This window comes from Talpa occidentalis, unplaced genomic scaffold (assembly GCF_014898055.3).
Source record: "Talpa occidentalis isolate TD23 unplaced genomic scaffold, MPIMG_talOcc4v2.1 talOcc4.2, whole genome shotgun sequence".
NCBI classification, from domain to species: Eukaryota; Metazoa; Chordata; class Mammalia; order Eulipotyphla; family Talpidae; genus Talpa; species Talpa occidentalis.
In genome coordinates, this window is record NW_023602073.1 from 18,738,125 (window position 1) to 18,760,011 (window position 21,887).

Below are 21,887 nucleotides of genomic sequence, written 5' to 3' on the forward strand. Positions count from 1 at the left end.
CAGGGCACCATTCAGAGCTGGCAGGAGACTAGGAAATGGTGGGGCCCAGTTCTGGAAGATGAAGTAGAAGAATGTAACCAGCCCAATGTTCCCTATAAAACCAACCCCAACTGTCATCAGACTATGAATCTGCAAATATGTGAACCACCTCAAAGGGCCAAACATAAAGAAGCAACTAGAAACTGAAGGAAACGGGGAGTCAGCTACTGGTAACTTCAAGGAATAAAGTAAGGAACTGGAATTCAGTCATGTTAACAGCCTTGAGAACAAGATCACGGGATTCAGGATCTCCAACATATAGGATCTACCATCTATAAGAGTATAAGTACAAAATGAAAATATAAAAAGAATTATATTAAGAATGGAGTTATGTGTAGAGAAAAAGAAACTAGCAAAACAGCCAAATGAAATTCAGACAGCTGTACACAAAAAAGAAAAATGTACTGATAGGCTAACATCATATTTAAAAACTCAAAAGAAAGTCACTGCAGTTCATGATAGATGAACAGATATTTTCTAGTAATTTTATTTTTTTAAGATTTTTAAATTTATTTATGCATAGAACTGGGGTGTAGGCCAGAGGTGCAGGGGGGTGAGAGGATTCACCAGAGAGAGAGCGGGGAGCAGAACAGGCAGCCTGACTGAAATACACTGCTGAGGGGAGCAGCAGGTGAGATAGGAGAGGTCTGCTGCGCCATGTGTGGTATTGAACTCAGGCCTTAGGGGTGATGGTGCTGAGACTTAACCCTAATGCCACCAAGGAGGCCCTCTAATCATTTTAAATATATATATGAAGGAGCATAGAAAGATGCTCTGAAATACTATGAGAAAAGTGTCACATACATGCAATTGTAGTTCCAGAAGAAGAGAAAGTATGAAAGATAACATTCATTTTGAGAAATAATTGCTAAAATCTTGCCAAATTTATCGGCCTAAAAGGAAATATCCAATAAACTTGATGACCCAGTCAGGTCAGACCAAAGAACACTCTCCAGGTACATCACAAACCGCCACTGTCCAAAGATGAGATCTTAAAAGAAAACAGAGTTAGAAGAGTGCAGAGGAGGACAAGTTTCAGAAAAAGAGAAAAATATCTTCAAAGTGCTAGAAGAAATACCATTCAATGCACCATCTTAGATCCAGTGCAACCAGGCAAAAAGAAAACAAAGGAGAATAAAGACATTTTCAGAAAGCAAACTAAGACAATTCATCAGATCAGCAGACGGCAGCACAAAATGCTAAGGGTTCCCCTCCAGGGTGAAAGAAAAGGTCACTGGATGTCAACTTGCCTCCACAGAAAAGGATCTGTGGATCTCTGGAATCACACCTGTGTGGGTCAATATAAAAGACTGCCGGGTCCCCCTGGTGGCACAGTGGTTAAGCACAGCACTGTGAAGCTATCTGAAGCCTCTGCAGCACAAGTTAGATCCCCAGCCAGGGCCCCAGCCAGGGAGCTACCCACATGGCACAGCAGACCTCTCCTGACTCCCCCGCTGCTCCCCTCAGCAGTGTATTTCAGTCTGCCTGTTCTGCTCCCCACTTCATCTCTGTGGTGAATCCTCTCATCCCTGCCCCTGCACCTCTGGCCTATACCCCACTTCTTGTATGCATAAGTAAATAAATCTTTAAAAAAAAAAAAAAAAAAGACTGTCTATACACTGTTCTGTTAATTTCTTTAATGTAAAGTCCCTGTTTACAGAAATAACTTTAGCGTACATGGCATGATCAAGTACACACAAAATACGCATATATATGAATGCCAATGTGCAAATGTAGGTACTGTTAGTAGAACTGTACAATTGAAAGTTTCCAATAGATGCAGTGAACTAGTGCACTGTGACTCCAGCATGGTGAAAAAGACTCATATTGAAAATCACCAGCATAATCTGTAAGTAAGGAGCACAGCACGCCTTGTGCAAAATGTGCTAAGGCTCCAGATCTAAACGCCAACACGGGACGACATCCAGAGATACTTTGCTGCTGTCCTGAAAAGAAAACAACACTTTGATTTTTTAAAGATTTATTTATACAAACAAGAACTGGGGTACAGGCCAGAGGTGCAAGGTGGGGGTGGGAGGGCAGCAGTGGGCAGTGAGAGGATCGAACTCATGCTGCAATGGCTACAGATAGCTTCATAGTGCCAAGATGTAACCCCTTGTGCCACCAGGAAGGCCGGAAAATAGCACCTTTAATACGGGACTCTGGTATTGAGTAAGGGGACCTGGACACTGAAGTCCACATGAAAACCAGAAGAAGGATATTTACAGATCACCACTGCCCAAACATGGAAGTCATCAAAATGTCTTCAGTAAAGAAAAGATAAATTTGCTTCATCCAGATGATGGAATTATCATTCAGAACTAAAAAGAAATGAGCTTTCAAGCAAAAAAGAGACAGGAATTTTCAATGCATGTTACTAAGTGAAAGGAGCCCATCTGAAAAGGCGTCTATGCATGGTGCTAACTATATGACACTCTACCGAGAGGAGCAGATGGAGGCAGTAGAAACATCCGTGGTGATGGGAGGGAGAGGGAGGTGCACAGGAGACTCAGGGCAGTGAGGCTGTTCTGTACAACGATAATGGTGGATACATGTCACCATATAGTTCTCCAAATCCAAGAAGTACAACCCTAAAGGTGAACCAAAATGCAAGCCAAGGTCCTGGGTAATAATGATGTCTCAATATTGATGCATAAACCGTAGCAAATGCACTCTCTAGGCTATTTCAGTCACGGGGGAGGCGACATGTGTCAATGTGGTGGGGAAGAAGAGGTGCAATGGAAAATGATGTCCCTTCTGCTCTATTGTTCCGTGAACCTAAAATAGCTGGTGGCGCAAGGGGTTAAGCACAGCACTGTGAAGCTGTCCACAGCCTCTGCAGCATAACTTCCATCCCCGGCTGGCCACATGGTATAGCAGACCTCTCCTGTCTCGCCTGCTGCTCCCCTCAGCAGTGTATTTCAATCTGCCTGTTCTGTTCCTCACTCTGTTTCTAATGAATCCTCTCACACACACCCAACCCTGCACCTCTGGCCTGTACCCCAGCTCTTGTATGCATAAATAAATGTTTTGGAAAAGTTTAAATAAATAAATAAATAGTTTATTGGGCATGTAAGACATTGACTTTCTTGTTAAAACTAAATTAATCTGGTAAAAAAATATTAAGTGGAAATACAACATTTTTGAGCTAAATTCCAAAACTCAGATTTTGATCAATGTCTAGGAACTGGCAAACTGTAAAAAAAATAAATAAATAAAAATAAAATCTTAATCTACCACTTCTGTCCACAGGGGAAAGTGGTTTTTGCTTTTTTTTTTTTTGTCTTAAGAATGTTCTTGGGCTCTGAAAGAGAACAGAAGCTACTTAAAACCAAAGGATCATTTCTCAGAAATATAAACTCAAAAATGTTTTCTATTCTAAGAAAGTTAGTAAACAGGGCCTCCCCTGGTAGCGCAGCGGTTGAACGCTGGGCTGCGGCGAGGCTGCCGGCAGCCTAGCAGCGCCGATTCTTTCCCCGGCCACCGATGAGGGTCCCACAAAAAAAAAAAAAAAAAAAGTAAACACTGCTTGACTTTAAAATTGTTATGGTCTTGTGCCCCAGGTCTTTAGTAATGATTAAGATTGGATACTTATTCTATGTAAAGATTTTATTTTTGTCTCATTAAAAACCTTCTTGATATAAAAGGACAAAAACTTGGCTAAATGGATATGCCAAACTCAAACTAAAACCTAGGTTAAAGCCAGCGTCACTCTTAAAGGTACAATTTTAAGACATGCTTTACCTAGGAGTTACAAAATACACTAAAATATAATCAATTAAAGTTTCTCAGAGCCTTCACAAAAAATAAAATAACTACTTATTAGTACATATGGCCAAAATTTTAAATAAAAATCAAGATATCTCTGTGTCCATCTTTGTCTTTTACCTCCGGAGGACTAACTATAAATGGCACCTATATAAATTCTAATAGAAAAACCCAAATTTTGATATTGTGACCTAGAATATGGTAAACAAGAACTGGTTGAAAACTTAATGGTTGGGTCTCCCCGGTGGCGCAGCGGTTGAGCGCTGGGTTGCGCTGGGTTGCGAAGCTGCCCGCAGCCTCTGCAGCGCTGGTTCGATCCCTGGCTGCTCCCCGGCCACCGGGGGAGGGTCCCACATGGCGCGCAGACCTCTCCTGCCGCCCGCTGCTCCCCTCAGCAGTGTACTTCAGTCCTTCTGCCTGCTCTGCTCCCTGCTCTGGCTCTGGTGAATTCTCTCACCCTCCCAGGCTTCTGACTGTACCCAGTGCTTGTATAAATAAACAAACAAACAAATAACTCTTAAAAAAAAAAGAAAATAAAAAAAAAAGAAAACTTAATGGTTTAATTTGAAGCATCCATGCCTTAAGGTTATTAATAACCTTAAGGTTGGGTATTAATACTTTTACTCTATGTTTAAATGTATTTACTTAAAAAACAAAGTTCATGGTATTCAGCAAAAAATGAGTAATTAACCTGGTATATATTAATAAAAATAAATCTGCCTTTTAATATTTATATTAAAACTTCTCGTGATAAGGTTCCTGTCCAGGAAAACTAATCCACTAATCTTTTCCCCTTGAAAAAAAATTTTTTTTCTTCAGTAAATACCCTAACTTCTTTCCTCTTCTAGTTAAGGAATTGAAGATGACATCTAAAGTCACGTGGATGACCTACTCAGCCATACTGAGTCTCTCACAAGTACACAGGAATTATATATTATATTAAGTTTTTCTGAAGTTTTTTTTTTCTTTTTTCAAATCTAAGTGTTTGCCTAAAAAAAGAAACTTGGAATATGGGATTGCCACATTTACAACTCTACAATTAAATTAAAATTCCAGTTCTAAGAAAAAATCTAAAGTCACAATTGCTATCTTAAAGGGATGATAGTATTAAAATATCAAGAGCAAGAAGCCGGCTTCAGTCAGAACTTGGCTCTCTTTATTTATGCTGTCACTCTAACACTTAAATCAAATGGAAAAAGCCAACCTAATGTAACTGATGAGAAAATATATTATTGAGCAAATGAATATAATGAAGATTCCAGCAGAACTTCCAGCCCAGGTGCAATGAACACTCCAATGAAGGCATAATTAACAAGTTTGCTTACTTACAGTTCTTTCCCTTTATAGAGTCATGGCTGGGGCCAGCTCCTATCTAAACAAAGCTGCATTTCTAAAGGGTTGGGCAGCCAGCCAAGATGGTCTTTCTCTCCAAGGCCATCCCCAAATGCCTGCATAGTTCCCCCTTTACCTGTCCCCCCATGTCTGGGGACTTTGCAGCAAATGGTTGTGCCTGCTGAAAAACGATGCTATCAACGTAACAAATATGAAGACAGTTATGTATAAAAGGAACCCTTTGTCTTTAAACTGATACACAGACCATACGGGGCTATTGGGGCTACCAAGGCTACCCAGGTCTGGGACCTCATGCGTGAGTAATAAAGCTTTTCCTGACCTCACCATTCCTGAAGTACCACTTGTTCTTCCTCTGCCTGGGTAAAAGGCCAGAATTTCTATAACATACCCAAAGACCTTTGATTGAAGGATCAGAAACAACCAGACAAGTCTGGAAGGAAAAGAACAAAATCAAAATCAGGACAAAGGCCGCCATTGTCACCTCCCCACAGGTCTCTCACCCACATCTGTGTCACCCAGTCCACGACCAAAAGGCAAGCACAGTTTCTTCATGTGCCTCTCGGCTTCCTGTGCCTCCTCCAGGTCTCCTGGCTCCATCCTGCTCCTTCCTTCCTCAGTCTCCTCTGCAGCTTCTTCTCTCCCTGCTCAGCTCCACCCTCTTTTTGGGTGGGACAGGAAACCTGGAACTTCCCCCTTTGCCTGGGCCCACCCTGTTACAACCAGGGCTCCCAGCACCAGCACCAGCGAGTTCCCAGGCAGTTTTTCCCACAACACAGAGATGTTAGTTATATCCGAAAGGGCAGGTTTATTATAAAAGAAAGAGAAGAATAAAGGACACTTGCATAGACTCAAACAGGCAGAGAAAGAGCTGCCCCAAGAGGGACAGGTTTGCTAAAAGAAAAGCCTGCATAGTCACAGGCAGGCGGCCTTGAGGAGAATGGCCTCCGCTGAGGGCGGTCAGTGACGAGAAGCCACACCTGCATAAGCACAGGTGGGCAGAAGAGCTGCTGCCCCCAGTCAGGGCAGACACTGCACTTATACAGTCTTTTTCTCTTTGGGAGGGGCTCACTCCTTTGTGGAGAGGTTTCTTGACTTTGAATAAACTATGTAGAATTTGAAAGAAGCCAAATTTCTACAATGGCCCTCAATCTCCATATCTTCACCATCAGGTCTGCACTCCTGTCAACCCCTACAGCAGTCTGACACCTGCTTGGGTCTTGTGCTTTATGATAAGGGTTAGGTTAGGGAGGCCGTCCCTCACAGACTTTCAATAAAGCCTGCTTCAGTGTGATACTCTTAGCCTCCTTTCTTTTCTAACAAGAAGAAACAAATTGGATTAGGAGATTGAATAAGTTAAGGTTTAAAAAGCAGAGTGAGAAGTATAGCATCAGCTAAGGGCCCTTGGTAACATGTACAGTACAGTCATTTGGGGCCAGCCATTCAGTGTCAGGTTTACTAACAAGATTAGCAGTAAAATAGTGAGCAAGTTTTAAGGTCGTGACATGGGATCAAATTTTATCAGGAAACAACACATTTTTGGAGTGTTGTTGGACTAGAAAGAATGTCTGTGGGCTATGTGCTCCTAGCAGAGGAGTTATTTTAAATCCCATGTCTCCCTTGTAGGGGCAACACCCACCAGGGGAGCCCTGAAGTGCTGAAGTAAGGCATACAGCCACTGACTCAGCGGGAGGGCTGGCTTGCTGTGCTTGTAGAGTAGTGAGCCCAGTGAAAACTACTAGTTTTTAGCTTGATTAGGGACACAAAGTGTCATGAGCATGATCACTGTGATCTCAGGAAAGTTAGGGGAGCTTTAAAGTCAGGATCTCAGGGAAGTTGGGGGAGCTTTAAAGTTAAGTTAGAAGGGCCTCCCTGGTGGCGCAAGGGGTTAAGTCTCAGTACTATATAGCTATTGGCAGCTACCACAGCGAAGGAAGTGACCCACATGACTCAGCGGACCTCTCCTGTCTCGCCCACTGCTCCCCACAGCAGTGTATTTCCTCAGTCTGCCTGTTCTGTTCCCCACTCTGTCTCTGGTAAATCCTCTCCCCCTCCCATACCTCTGGCCTACATCCCAGCTCTTGTATGCATAAATAATCTTTAAATTAAAAAAAGACTAAACACCAAGCAATACATTTAGCAAAACAATGTACAGAAGTCTGACCAGGAGGATAAAAACAACAAAGAAGCCTAGAAAGATACAAAATGGAACAAATGAAAGATAATAGGATTACGGGTTATGAGAGTCTGTACTGTCATGATGTACTAGGGTGGTCCCCAGGAAAGGGGGAAGTTCCAGGCTTCCTGCCCCACTCAAAATGAGGGTGGAGCTGAGCATGGAGGAAAAGCAGCTGCACAGGAGACTGAGGAAGGAAGGAAGCAGGATGGAGCCAGAAGGAGACCTGGAGGAGGCACATGGAGCCGAGAGACACGTGAAGAAACTGCGCTTGCCTTTTGGTCGTGGACTGGGTGACACAGATGTGGGTGCAAAGACCTGTGGGGAGGTGACAATGGCAGTTTTTATCTTGCTTTTGATTTTGCTCTTTTCCTTCCAGACTTGTCTGGTTGTTTCTGATCCTTTTCTGTGGGTCCCCACTGGAAGATGCTTTGGACTTGTGGCAGGCTTTGGGGCCTTGCTCTGGGCCAATCCCATTTGGGTGGACTTTCACCCACGAGGGGATGGATAACTGTGGGTGCTTGATTTAGGAACTATATCCTTTGCCTTTCCTGTATTGTTTTCTAACTGTATTCAAGTTTCTTTTCATTAAAGTCTCATGTTTCATGTTGATGTGGCAGATGGCAGAACCTATTTAGAACAGGCAGGTTTGCAGTGTCTGGGGTGCCCCTCTCCCTGCCCTGTAACAGATTTGGCGCCCAATGTGATTTAGGACAGAGCCATTGTGGTCAGTCAGCCCCATGGGAAAATAGGGCTTCCCTCTGGCACTGGTAACAACACGATTCTAATGAAAAAGACAGTTAGACATAGGCCACCTGACTTAAAAGTTCATATGAGGGCCTCCCTGGTGGCGCAAAGGGTTAAGATGCAACCTATGAAGCTATCCAAAGCCTCTGCAGCAGCAGTTCGACCCCAAGTTCGACCCCTCACCTAGCCAGGGAGCAACCCACATGGTGCAGCAGACCTCTCCTGTCTCGCCGGCTGCTCCCCTCAGCAGTGGATTTGTCAGTCTGCCTGTTCCATTCCCCACTCTGTCTCTGGTGAATCCTCTCACCCCCCACACCTCTGGCCTGTGCCCCAGCTCTTGTATGCATAAAATAAACCTTTATAAAAAAAAAAAGTTCATATGAGAAAAAAACAAGACTAGAGGGTGGATGGCTATATGTCTGTGCACAAAAATTCAGCGTACCTTCTAATATTGGACAGCTCAGGATGCCAGAAGTAAATGAACTTCAGGGTCAAACAAATTCCTTTTATTGCCATTAGGGAGACTGGGAAGTCCACTCCACTCCTGACAGGCATGTTTAGCCAGAGAAGGTTGTCTTCTAGCCAAGTCCATGAATGAGGTGATGTGAGACAGCCTCCTCTTGTTATCGGGTCATGGATGCTGTTGGATTCGGACCAGGCCCCTATGGTCTTACTGAACGTTGATTGAACTAAACCTCCTAGAAGAGTATCTATAAATACATGCGTGTTAGCGGATATAAATATCTATATGTATATACACACCTACATATATACATGTATGCACACACACACGTGTACACATGTGTAAGCAATGTAGCTCGTAGTGCTCTCTGTAGTGTCTTCACCTACAGAAAGATTACATATTATCCTCACTCAGCACTTCTTGTAAAGCAGTAGTAATAACTCCTTTGCATATTCTTGATCTGTGTAAATCTTCAAAATTCCTTTACTTGTGAACAGGTTTGGCGGGAACAGGATTCTCGGGCAGATTTTTCTTTTTTAAAAAAAACATATTTTTTAAAGATTTATTTATTTATTTATTTTTATTTTTAAAAAGATTTATTTATTTATTTATACAAGCACTGGGTACAGTCAGAAGCATGGGAGGGTGAGAGAATTTACCAGAGCCAGAATGGGGAGCAGAACAGGCAGAGGGACAGAAGTACACTGCTGAGGGGAGCAGCAGGTGGCAGGAGAGGTCTGCGCGCCATGTGGGACCCTCGCCCGGTGGCCGGGGATCGAACCGGCGCTGCAGAGGCTGCGGGCAGCTTCGCAACCCAGCGCTCAACCGCTGCGCCACCGGGGAGGCCCCAAGATTTATTTATTTTTATACAAGAGCTGGGGTACAGGCCAGAGGCATGGGAGGGTGAGAAGATTCACCAGAGACAGAGCAGGGAGCAGAACAGAAATACACTGCTGAGGGGAGCAGTGGGCAACACAGGAGAGGTCTGCAGTGCCATGTGGGATTCTCGCCAGCTGGTCGGGATTGAACCTGCACTGCCGAGGCTGCAGACAGCTTCACAGCGCAGTGCTCAACCCACTGCGCCACCGGGGAGGCCCCTTGGGCAGATTTTTCTGCCAGTACTTTGAACATATCATCCACGTCTCCCTTAGTTCTCAATGTTTCCATTGAGAAGTACATGGATATTTTTATGGGGCTGTTTTTCTTAGACGCTGGTCTTCTACTTGTTGTTAAAAAGGTGTTCTTGGCCCTCCCTGGTGGCACAGGGGTTAAAGACAGCACTATCAAGCTATTACCAGCCACTGCAGCACAAGTTCAATCCCCGGCCAGGGAGCTACCCACATGGTGCAGAGGACCTCTCCTGCCTTGCCCACTGCTCCCCTCAGCAGTGTATTTCAGTAGATCTGCCTATTCTGCTCCTTACTCTCTCTGGTGAATCCTCTCACCTGCTCCCCCACTGTACCTCTGCTTACACCCCAGTTCTTGTATGCATAAATAAATAAATCTTTTTAAAAATCAAAAGGTATTCTCTTCGGGCCTCCCGGGTGGTACAAGGGGTTAAGACATGACACTATCCGCAGCCACTGCAGCACAGGTTCAATCCCTGGCCAGGTAGGTGATCCACATGGCGCTGCAGACCTCTCTGCTTCACCTGCTGCTCCCCTCAGCAGTGTATTTTAGTCAGTCAGCCTATCCCCTACTCTGTCTCTGGTGAATCCTCCCCCCATACCCCCCACACACATCTGGCCTGTATCCCAGTTCTTGTATGCATAAATAAATAAATATTTAAATGTTCTCTTTGATACAATGAATTTTATAATTTGTCTCAGTGAAATATTTCTTGGGTTGATCTATAAGGGGACCTGTGTATGATGCATGTACCTGGAAATCCTTAACTCTTCTTAAATTTGGAGAGGTTTTCATTGTTAAATATGCTTTGTGGCCCTGTGTATCATTGTACCTGGACAGCCATATGCAAATGGCTGATGGTGTTCATAATTCATGTAATTCTTCTCACTCTTTATTAGTTTTTTTTTCCACCTATACCAGTATTATTTCCAATGCCCTATCAGAGTTTACAGAATCTACTGGATCAAGTCTGTTAATGAGGTATTGTATTGTAGTTTTTAGTTCAAATGAAAAGAACTTCCTGCTCAGGTATGTGAAGACACTGCTGGTGGGGTTAGGGGTGCCAACTCCAGCACAGCCCCAGTAGCAGTCTCCATCAACTCCATACACAGAGACCAGCAGCCATGAAAACACCAAGGGCCTGCAATTGGTCACATTCTGTCACAGGGTGGTGCCCAGGAAAGGGGGAGGTTCCAGGTTCCCTGCCCCACCCAAGGGAGGGTGGAGCTGAGCAGGGAGGAGAAGAAGCTGCAGAGGAGACTAGAGAAGTAAGGAAGCAGGATGGGGTGCCAAAAGGAGACCTGGAGGAGGCACATGGAGCTGAGAGACATGTGAAGAAACTGCGCTTGCCTTTTGGTCGTGGACTGGGTGACACAGATGTGGGTGAAAGACCTGTGGGGAGGTGACAATGGCGGTATTTGTCTTGCTTTTGATTTTGCTCTTTTCCTTCCAGACTTGTCTGGTTGTTTCTGATCCTTTTCTGTGGGTCCCCATTGGAAGATGCTTTAGACTTGTGACAGGATTTGGGGCTTTGTTCTGGGCCAATCCTGCTTGGGTGGACTTTTACCCACGAGGGGAAGGGTAACTTGGGTGCTTGATTTAGAAACTAGATTCTTTGCCTTTCCCATATTGTTTCCTAATTGTATTAAAGTTGCTTCCCATTAAAGTCTCATACATTTTGTGTTGATGCGGCAGATGGCAGGACCTATTTAGAGCAGGCAGGTTTGCAGGGTCTGGGCTGCCCCTCTCCCTGCCCTGTAACAGACCAACTCCTGAGAGTTCTCCCCCACAGGACTCCTGCACACACAGGCAGCAGGAGGCATAAGACAGATGCACCTGATCACTGAGCAAACACATCCTTCCAGTTTGCCCAAGAATGATGATTCTAATACAAAAGGAAGTTAATGTATTTTTTTTTTTTTGCAAGCACCTAGGGAGACAGTAGATAATAATGAAGACCAACCAAAACTGCAGGACTTGCCTTAGATAAGATTAGTGCTAAGCTATGTCTTATGTTGAGACACTTGAAAATATAATGATTCTTTTCTCTTTCCTTTTCTGAAAATACAAAAACAATTAAGGTGAGTCTGAGGAATATAGTAGATACTTAGAGGACTGAGGTCTGACTGAAATTTGTATTTCCAAAGTCAGTATCTCTAGGAAACAGAAGTGAGAGCCTTCAATTCCAAAATTAAGAGAAAGTAAGGAGAGAGGAATTACCAGACCTGACATGACGGTTTATGTACATCTTTCAGTAAATCAATCTCACACCCTGATTAGTGGTAAGAGAGGAATTCCTGTCATTGTTGGGGAGCCCCAGGTGGAGAGCACAGGAACCAAGGAGGAGGATCACATCAACTGTAATGGGGCAACTGACACCAGAGCCTGAAACACACAGAGGACACACACCCCTAATATCCCTACTGGGTGTTCTGCGTACACTTTAATCCATGCATGAATGGTGACAGCTATTTTTGAATCCATAGTATTTATTTCTAAATACCATAGTACTCATTTCTATGGTATTTAGAAGAAGAAGAAGAAGAAGAAGAAGACAAAGATGTGTATAAGTCTCCGGTCCTGTATTGTTTCACAGTCTAAGAGGGCAGTCACCGGCTCTGGAAATCAAAGCAAAACTTCAGTGTGTGCTACTATTCGGTATTTTCCCTGAGGTTTACTGTAGCGGGTTAAAGGCATGAATCCTGGAGTTCTCCAGACTGCCTCGCAGCTGGCTGTGGACCCTGGGCAAAATAAGGTCATGGATAAAATAAGGTCTCTGAGCTTCCTCATGGATAAAATAAGCTCCCCGCTGTGGTAGTTAGACTTCCCTAGAGTTCCTTGGTGCAGCTCGATTCTACACTGGCCGGACGGGTCTTCCTGCAGGACTGTCCTGCACATGCAAGACATTTAAGGGCTCTGGGCATCAAGTGTCAGCTGCTCCCGCATACACAGTAACAACTGAAACACATTCCCATGTATTCCCACAGTCCAGGAAGGGCCAGGAAAATGGCCAGTTCAAAAAGGACTCCACACCCAGCTTCTGCAGGCCTACTATCTATACTAAGCTAGTCTAGGGGTTCCACGGAACCAGTCTGGACAAAACGGACATCCTCCGCCCACAGCAATACGCTTTGGTAAAATCAAAGTGTCAAGATGATAACATTTACAAGAGCAACCAAAACCCCAAACCTCTTCACCAATCCACCTGCATTGGGTTTCCCCGTCCAAGGGCTCTGCTGGCCTCAAGGCAAAGGTCACCTAGAAAGAAGAGAAGCTGGTTGATGCTGCATGCAGCCACGCACTTTATTTGATAAGGTCCGTTATCGCTACAGGAGCCCTCTGGAAGAATATTCTCTGAATCTGTGCTGGGGAAACAAAGTGCACCTTTCCTAACCTTCCATGCTAGCAGGCAGCCATCCACATACCTGTTGTCCTCACTGCTTCTGCTCCATCAACCACGGCTCCTCATGTCCACTCCCGCCTCTCACGGCTCAGCGCCCAGCGCCTCTGTGCATGCTTCAGCTGCTCGGTGACTCGAAGATGACAGGAACCTACACTCAACTCCAGAGGTGACTGAGGGTCCAAGGGAAAACGAAACACAGTCTCCCCTGCTCCATCCTGCCTTGCGAAGAAGACAAAGATGTGTATAAGTCTCCGGTCCTGTATTGTTTCACAGTCTAAGAGGGCAGTCACCGGCTCTGGAAATCAAAGCATAACTTCAGTGTGTGCTACTATTCGGTATTTTCCCTGAGGTTTACTGTAGCGGGTTAAAGGCATGAATCCTGGAGTTCTGCAGACTGCCTCGCAGCTGGCTGTGGACCCTGGGCAAATTACTTAACTGGTCTCTGAGCTTCCTCATGGATAAAATAAGGCAAGAGTAGGACCCACTCTTTAAAGTTAACTGTATGGTAGGGCCTCCTTGGTGGCGCAAGGGATTAAGCACTGCACTATGAAGCAATCCGCAGCCTCTGCAGCACGAGTTCGATCCCCGGCCAGTCAGGGAGAAACCCACATGGCGAGGCAGACCTCTCCTGTCTCGCCCGTTGCTCCCTTCAGCCCTGTACTTCACTCAGTCTGCCTGTTCTGCTCCTCACTCTGTCTCTGGTGAATCCTCTCACCCCCACATCTCTGGCCTGCTCTTGTATGCATAAATAAATAAAAAATCTTAAAAAAAAATAAAGTTACTGTGTGGTACTGGGAGCCAAGCTACTCATGTCGTCTGACAAAGGTCCGGGCATGGGGCAGATTTCTGAAAAGTCAGGAATCTCGTTAGCTGACTCCTAGATTCTCATTTGTTTATGGTTAGTTTCTACCTTTGTTAAAATACGCATTTAAAAGTAAAACTGCAAATACTGTTTAATCAATTACTGGATAACCAATTTGATAGCAAATGGCACTTTGTGATACAAATATTACATTTTTTATAAAATTAGTAGTTCTCTGCCAAAAGGCAGTAATTCAACATTCAGCCTTACATTAACAAGTGAAAAAACTTCTGGGAACAAAAGGCTGTAAACATCTCTCAGCCAAAGTCTTTAATATGGAGATGTGGTCTTTTGAGGCAAGGGCTAATTGGAGAAGGAAATTCTTGTACTTTAAAGTTAAAGATAGTGGTTAGGAGCCCTGCCCCAAATGTAAGAAAATTCCTGTTTAGTGGGGAGGCGCCATAGCCAGCTCCTGCTACATTCGTCCTGTTTGTTCAGGGCTGACTCCCCTGGAGGTGACAATGGGTATGGCAGCTGTTAGAGTGTCCATTCAAGAGTAAATCAACAACAATTTTGTGACTGGTTGAGCTAGTAACCACAGCAGCACAAATAATGCATTTGGAAATAGTCAATGTTACAACTACTGACATGTCACCCATTGACCATTTCGAAAACCAAAAGCTATAACCATCTCCGGCCCTGTCCCTGATGAAATATTTGTAGTTCCTTAAAACAACAACCAGCAATCTTATGGAAAAGGAAATTGTCCCTTGATCTTAAAGTTAGATATGGAAAGTAGGCTGATGAGATAAGTAGAGGAGTGATAGGTAGAAAACTCTTTTGTTAGATCAGGAGAATTCCTCCCTCAATTGAGAGCTGGGGGCTAGGGAAGAGTCAGTGCGGCTTGCCTTGGCATTAACGCCCTCCAGGCCCTTGGTTCCTTAATATCGAATCAATATTAAAACAGTATACGATAGATGATGATTTCTATATAAAAGCCCTCTGTTTTTTTGCTTTAATCATTTGGTTATATGTTAGTCTAAACTTTATAGGTTAGTTAGAAAATATCCCTTTGCCTCCCTTCCCCAGGTAACCTCCTGCCCTTTGTTTCCCCAGCCCCAGTTAATGACTGTTTGGTTGTTTAAAGTAATGACTATTCTAAGAACATTTGTTTAGCAACTGTGCCTTCTTTAAGACAAAGAATAATAAATGTCACAACCTCTGCAAGAAGGCAAACAAACCCTTGGCCACTCTTGAAAATCATGTGATGAGTGTTATCTTCCTACCTTAATGCATGTGCTCATGCACTCACGGTTTGCTTGATATGTATAAATAAAGGCCTGCTGAGACCCTCAGCAGGACGATACCTGCACCCTGATCGAGTGTCCGCGTCTCCTCATTCCCCCTCCCCTGCATTTTCTACAATTACACCGACGCCTGTCCCATCCTTCAGGAACCCCTGACACCCAGGCTGCTGCAGCTGGCTCGCAGCAGTATGGGTCAGATGAGTTAACAACACCAAGTCATTAGAACTGCACTAGTCACACAGGAACAACCTGACTGGGAATAGCAGACACCATAGAATGTAGCTGCTATTGTCCCTCCAGCAACATATCAATTCATACAGGCGGGCATTTAGAGGACCTACATTTGCTTTGTGTATCCCCTGGGAAGGAAAAGAATGAGCTCCTAGAACAGCTGTTGAATGGCTACAACATAATGAGCAATACATTAGTTACAGAAAACTCCAAGGTGAGGAAGACAAGATACTTGAGATATTCAAGGTCACAGACCTTCCAATCAGGAAACACATATGTACAATGCACAACTAAAGTGAGAGGAGGGTCTCCCCTGGTGGCACAGTGGTTGAGCGCTGGGTTGGGAAGCTGCCCGCAGCCTCTGCAGCGCCGGTTTGATCCCCGGCTGCCGGGAGAGGGTCCCACACGGCGCGTAGAGCTCTCCTGCCGCCTGCGGCTCCCCTCAGCAGTGTGCTTCATCGGACTGCCTGTTCTGTTCCCTGCGCTGGCTCTGGTGAATTCTCTCACCCACCCACTCCCACCCCCACCCGCCGCACTTCTGACTGTACCCAGTGCTTGTATAAATAAATAAATAAATCTTTCAAAAAAAATCTACTTTAAAAATAAAATAAAATAGGGGAAATGAATCTACAGTTTCAGAAGTGCAGAAGAGAGAACCGAGTGTGATGGTGGGATCTTTGAAGGAGGAACAGTTTATTCACTAGAGCAGGAAAGAGGAAATTCGCAGGTAAGGGCAAGACTACGTGCAAAGTTCAAAATGGTCATGGCATACTCCAGCGAAAGAGCTTGGCCCAGTGTGAATAAATGCCTTGCAAAGAGGGAGAAGAGCTTGCAGCCAAAATGTTATAACACCAAGTATGTAAATATATATATATATATATATACACACTACATATATATATATGTACACTCATACATATAACATTATAATGTAACTCAACCTTTGGTATGTTGAGCTTTTCTCCATGGGGATACAGAAATGAACTGATGGCTTTGAACATTGAAGAGTTGGACTGTATTTTCACAATAAAAACTATTGGCAAAATAAATAGAACAGCACTATGAAGAAGGGATGGAAGGGAGAAGACCACAGGCAGAGACACCAGTTGAAGGTAATGACTGTAGTGGGTTAAAGGGATGAAGCCCGGAGCCAGATTGCCTTGCGGCTGCCTGTGTGACCCTGAGCAAACAACATAACTGGTCTCTGAGTTTCCTCATGGAAGCAGGGAGAGAAAATAAAGACCGAGCCAAGACTATGAGAATAGGGATTTAAAGACACTTCAAGGGAGCAAGGCCTTTGGGGTCCAGGATGATTTAGTGGTAATGTCTGCACCAGCAGGGAAGTTAGTGGGGTTCTGTAAACATGTGCTGAATGGGATTAAAGTTTTATGACCTGTATTAACTGAGATTTTATCCATGAGAAAACTCAGAGACTAGTTAAATAATTCGTCCAGGGTCACAACCAGCTGCAAGGCAGTCTGGTTCCAGGATTTACCCCTTTAAGCCATACAGTAAACCTCAGGAAAGAGTACCAAGTAGTAGCAAAATCAGTCTAAAGGCAGTGAATTACTCAACATAACTATATGCAACATAATCAAACCCTTGAAATGAAAGTGGAAGGGAAAAGTAAGGGAAACATTAAGTACTGGTTGACAGAAAATATCACAGAATTATTTTTCAGAGGAAGAATGAAACCATGAAATCAGAGTTTTCGCAAAGCATGGTTCATAGAATCTCAATCCCCAAACACATACCATGAAAAAAAAAGTTCTCAGGCCTCACACTTTCGGAAATGTTGCACACCATAGTGACCCTTCAATATTTCCCATAAACACTAGCATAAAATAACTCTGAAGTTTAAAAAAGTAACGTTAATAAGGACTAGAGTTTCTAAAACTTTGCATCACAGAACATTATTCAATTTCCATGAGACCCAGTGTTACTGAAAACTCACTGGGGAGCACTATACTCTGCTAAACGGCCTCCAGGTAAAAACACATGCTTTCAGTGGAACCACAGGAAGTATTATTTGCTATAGAAATGCAAAAACTCAAACTCATGTGAAGTTTTTGAAGAATACAGTTGAGTAATTATGAAAATGGTCCTAAGGCTACTGTACTTATCAGTGACTGATATTTTCATACTAATGAATAAATAATAAAAAACCTTTTAAGGGCCTCCCTGGTGGCACAGGGGGTTGAGCACGGCACTGTGAGGCAGTCCACAGCCTCTGCAGTGCAAGTTTGATCCCGGCCCGCCAGGGAGCAACCCACATGGCGCAGCAGACCTCTCCTGTCTCGCCCACTGCTCCCCTCAGCAGAGTATTTCAGCCAGTCTGCCTGTTTTGTTTCCCACTCTGTCTCTGGTGAACGCTCTCACCCCCCTCCCCCCACACCTATGGCCTGTACCCCAGTTCTTGTATGCATAAATAAATCTTAAAAAAAAAAATGAACAAGCACTTATTCGTCTCACAACGTTCCTGAAACATGGGCACACTTGGAAGATGCATAGTTGTGTAAGAAGGTTCATTGCCTAAGAGAGCCTGGGCAAAGGGACAAGTTGGGGCTCAAGTCCAGTCAGGAGGTTTGCCAAGTCGTTAAAATCCAAGCCATGTGCTCAGCGGGCAGCAGAAGCCCAGCTGGGTTACCCTTTCAAGTCCAAATAAAAACGGGCCATGGCTTTCTGTGGACCTTGCTCCTCATTTGGAGGGTGAGGGGAGAAAACAGGATTACTCAACTCTCCTTGTCGTAAGGCCTGCAAAACAAGGAGGTGGGCTCTCTTTTCAGAACAAACGTTGATTCTTTTAATTGAAGAGAGAAAGCAACTGCAGGATAACAGAGGTCAGAGACTAGTTCAAAGGGTCTTTAGGGTCCTTTTGTTCCCAATTAAATGAGAATGCAGCTGCAGTTCACGCTGTTTCCACCCTCTGCCTGCAGGGGGTGCCCTTCAGTAGTCTGCCTGGAGCCCTCCATGATTTCCTGATGAAGGGCCTCATACTCGCGGCACATTCTCCAAAACAGGGTGGGACTCACAGCATTTTGACTTGCTCTGGGGCAGAAGTTATGGGCCTGTGGTGATAGTTATAACTCTCTTAACTGGTACAATGAAAGGCAATGACTTTCTAGCTTTATTTTTCTAGTATGAAATGGAAAACTAGCTCACACAATTTATAAACCAACAGAATTTTTCCCAGAACATTTGCAGAAATAACCTCTTCTGGCATATTATTACATGTATCTTATCTTCTGGGAGAGAGATTCACAAATATTCAAAAGAATTGAAAGCTGGGTACACCTATGTTCATAACAGCATTATTCACAATAGCCAAAGGGTGGCAGCAACCCAAGTGTCCATCAGCACATGAATGGATAAAACAGTAAGGTAACACACAACAGAACATAGTTCAGTCTTAACAAGGAAGGAAATTCTGACATCCTACAACATGGATTAACCTGAGGACTTTAGGTTGAGAGAAAGACCCAGGTACATGATGCACATCTTTGGCTCTGTGAACCCCTTGAGAGTTACCAGCAGAAACGATGCCACAGTTCAGAACCTGAGCTTCAGAGCAGACACACTCTGTGTAAGCCATTTAGACACCCTCAGGCCCTCCCAGGGTATCTTCTTGGGAGTTGTGCACAAATTCCTAATTATTAATGTACATAGTGAGGGGTCCTATGAGGAGGGGAGCCTCTTCAAAGAAGGGGAGCTCCGTGGAGCTCAGGAGGGGAGAACACAACCAGTCAGACTTCCCAGACAGACAGAGCATGGGCAGTGGAGAATCAGAGGACCTGAGCACCCCGCTGCCATCTGAAAGGGAAGGTGCCAGTGTGGGATGGCTGGAGGAGAAGAGGGCAGGCAGGCAAGGGCCAAACCCCCAGGGCCTTACAGGTCAGGCTTAAAAGTCTGGATTTGTTGAGAAGGCAGATACGACCCACAACAAGGATTTCAGGCACTGGGAAAGGTAAGGGGAGAACTAGTACAAGTGTAGTGTCAGGTTTACAACTTGGGGAGGTCAGTCAGGAAGCAGGCAGAGAATGGGCCGCAGAGGTGCGGATGAATCAGCAAAACGGGTCTGTGGCTCTAACAATAATCTACGAACAGTAGCGCCTCCACTTATGACTGGGCTCCACACAGTCAACCCATCTTACTTGAAAATACCCTCGGTCAAAAATGCCTTTAGTGAACCTAATCTACCAAACAGCAGAGCCTAGCCCAGCCTTCCTTAAATGTGCACACACTAGCCTACAGCTGGGCAATGATCCTGAGATTTATCTCAAGAGTAAATTGTCTTTTTCTTCTTACCACAAGCAGGAGACACAGAGAGGCCTTTTGCAGGCACCATGGAGTGTGAAATTGTACAGGGCAGGGAGAGGGGCAGCCCAGAGCCCCCAAACCTGCCTGCTCTAAATAGGTTCTACCATCCGCCACATCAACACAAAACATGAGACTTTAATGGGAAGGAACTTTAATACAACTAGGAAACAATACAGGAAAGGCAAAGAATTTAGTTTCTAAATCAAGCACCCAAAGTTACCCGTCCCCTCGGGGGTAAAAGTCCAAATGGGATTGGCCCAGAGCAAGGCCCCAAAGCCTGCCACAAGTCTAAAGCATCTTCCCATGGGGAACCATAGAAAAGGATCAGAAACAACCAGACAAGTCTGGAGGGAAAAGAACAAAATCAAAAGCAAGACAAAAACCACCATTGTCACCTCCCCACAGGTCTCTCACCCACATCTGTGTCACCCAGTCCACGACCAAAAGGCAAGTGCAGTTTCTTCATGTGTCTCTCAGCTCCATGTGCCTCCTCCAGGTCTCCTTCTGGCTCTCCATCCAGCTTCCTTCCTTCTTTAGTCTCCTCTGCAGCTTCTTCAATTCCCACTCAGCTCCACCCTCCTTTGGGTGGGCAGGAAAACTGGAACCTCCCCCTTTTCTGGGGACCACCCTGTTATAAAATCACAAAACACATTATCCAAAACCTGCTGGCACCACAGTATTCGTAGAGTATCCTTGGTGATCACGTGATTGACCCAGGGCTGCACTGCCCAGCATCATAAGAGTTGTACCACATGTCACTATTTTGAAAAAATCAAAATTCAAAATTGATAGGATCATTTCTATTGGATGTACATTGCTTTAATACCATCATAAAGTTGAAAAATAGTAAGATGAACCATCATAAATTGGGAACTGTCTGTAGTGATCATGAAAGAAACAGTAACACAGATCTTGATGAGGGCCTGAGTTCAGACAGGTAGGGGGAAGAGGGGTTGGAGGTGGCAGGAAGTAGAGATATTTAGAAGACAGAAGACTTGGCAACCTATAGAAATGAATCAGAGTCCAGGATGCTCCCAGGTGCCCAGTTAGCATTGCCAATAGACAATGGAGCTAGAATAGTTCCTTATGACCTTATATGAGACTTTTTAATTGTTGTAATTACAGTACTTGATGGTTTAAATCTCAGAAATAAAAATAATCACTGTGACTATCAAGAGAGCCACAAATGGTAGATTCTACTCTGTGATCTTAACAAATAAGCATTTAGCCCTCATTGAGCAGCAGGGAAACACTCCTGGCAACTTGTGACAACTCAGGAGGTCTGGGATTCTCTGCGGAGCCACATGAACAATCCTTCTAGACAGAGCCTTCCCCTGCATTCAGTACTCAAGAAGAGATCTAACCCGATTGGATATCGCCTTCCAAAACCCTCATGAGCACCAAGGGAACCTGATTATACAACATAGTGGAGATTAGGTGAGATGTTGACTGGTTTCCTGGCTCCCTCTTATCTAGAAGCCTCACACTCTGAGGCTCCAGCGGGAGTACAGGACTGCACAGAGAACTGGAGAAGCAGACACAGGAGTTCTATCTTTGGTGGCTCTCCCACACCCCACACAGAACGCAGACCCCTTTGTGGGCCCAGTGCTCTCACATGCAGGCAGGGCATCTCACCGCTCACATCATTCCTGAGAACTAGTGTCCTCACCCACAAGGCCATGCCAGCCATGATTAAATGGGGTGGCCTGGACTCCTGCCAACGCTTTAGTAGGCCAAAGGTGGAGCCAGGAAGAACTGTTTTCTCAAGGACCTCCCCTCTCTCCAATGTGAGTTTACAATGGGCCCTGGGAAAATGACAGCTGGTGGAAATACAAGTGATTTATCCAGCAGTAAAAACTGTCCCCCAGAGGCACAGGCTATTGCTTTGTAGGACATCAGCCAGTTTTATATCTAAACTTGCACTCTACCCCAGCACTGTTTTTCTATGACTACATAAACCAGTCGTGCAAATTCGTTTTTACCAGAGATTCTGCTAGTTCCCTAGTTAATGGCTGATGTAAATCCTTGACACATGCTCCTTTTTTATTTCTCAGGTAGACTGATAGCTAATGTCCCACACCCCCAGTTTTCACTTGTGTTATAGTTCACTTGCATTTCTGTGATATATTGTCTCACAATCCACATTGCTGTCCAGC

At 44.6% G+C, this 21,887-nt stretch overlaps 1 protein-coding gene across 2 annotated transcripts in view; it reads right to left on the bottom strand.

Annotated features, from left to right (window-relative positions):
- Positions 1-5,767, bottom strand: part of LOC119251825 (testis expressed protein 56-like) — an 84,540-nt gene extending 78,773 nt beyond the window's left edge. For both annotated transcript variants that reach the window (XM_054698027.1, XM_054698018.1), the window contains exon 1: positions 5,661-5,767. In XM_054698027.1, coding sequence (XP_054554002.1) covers positions 5,661-5,757 — 97 coding nt within the window. In that variant the 5' untranslated portion in view covers positions 5,758-5,767. The remainder of the gene's footprint in view (positions 1-5,660) is intronic.
- Positions 5,768-21,887: the final 16,120 nt, after the last annotated feature.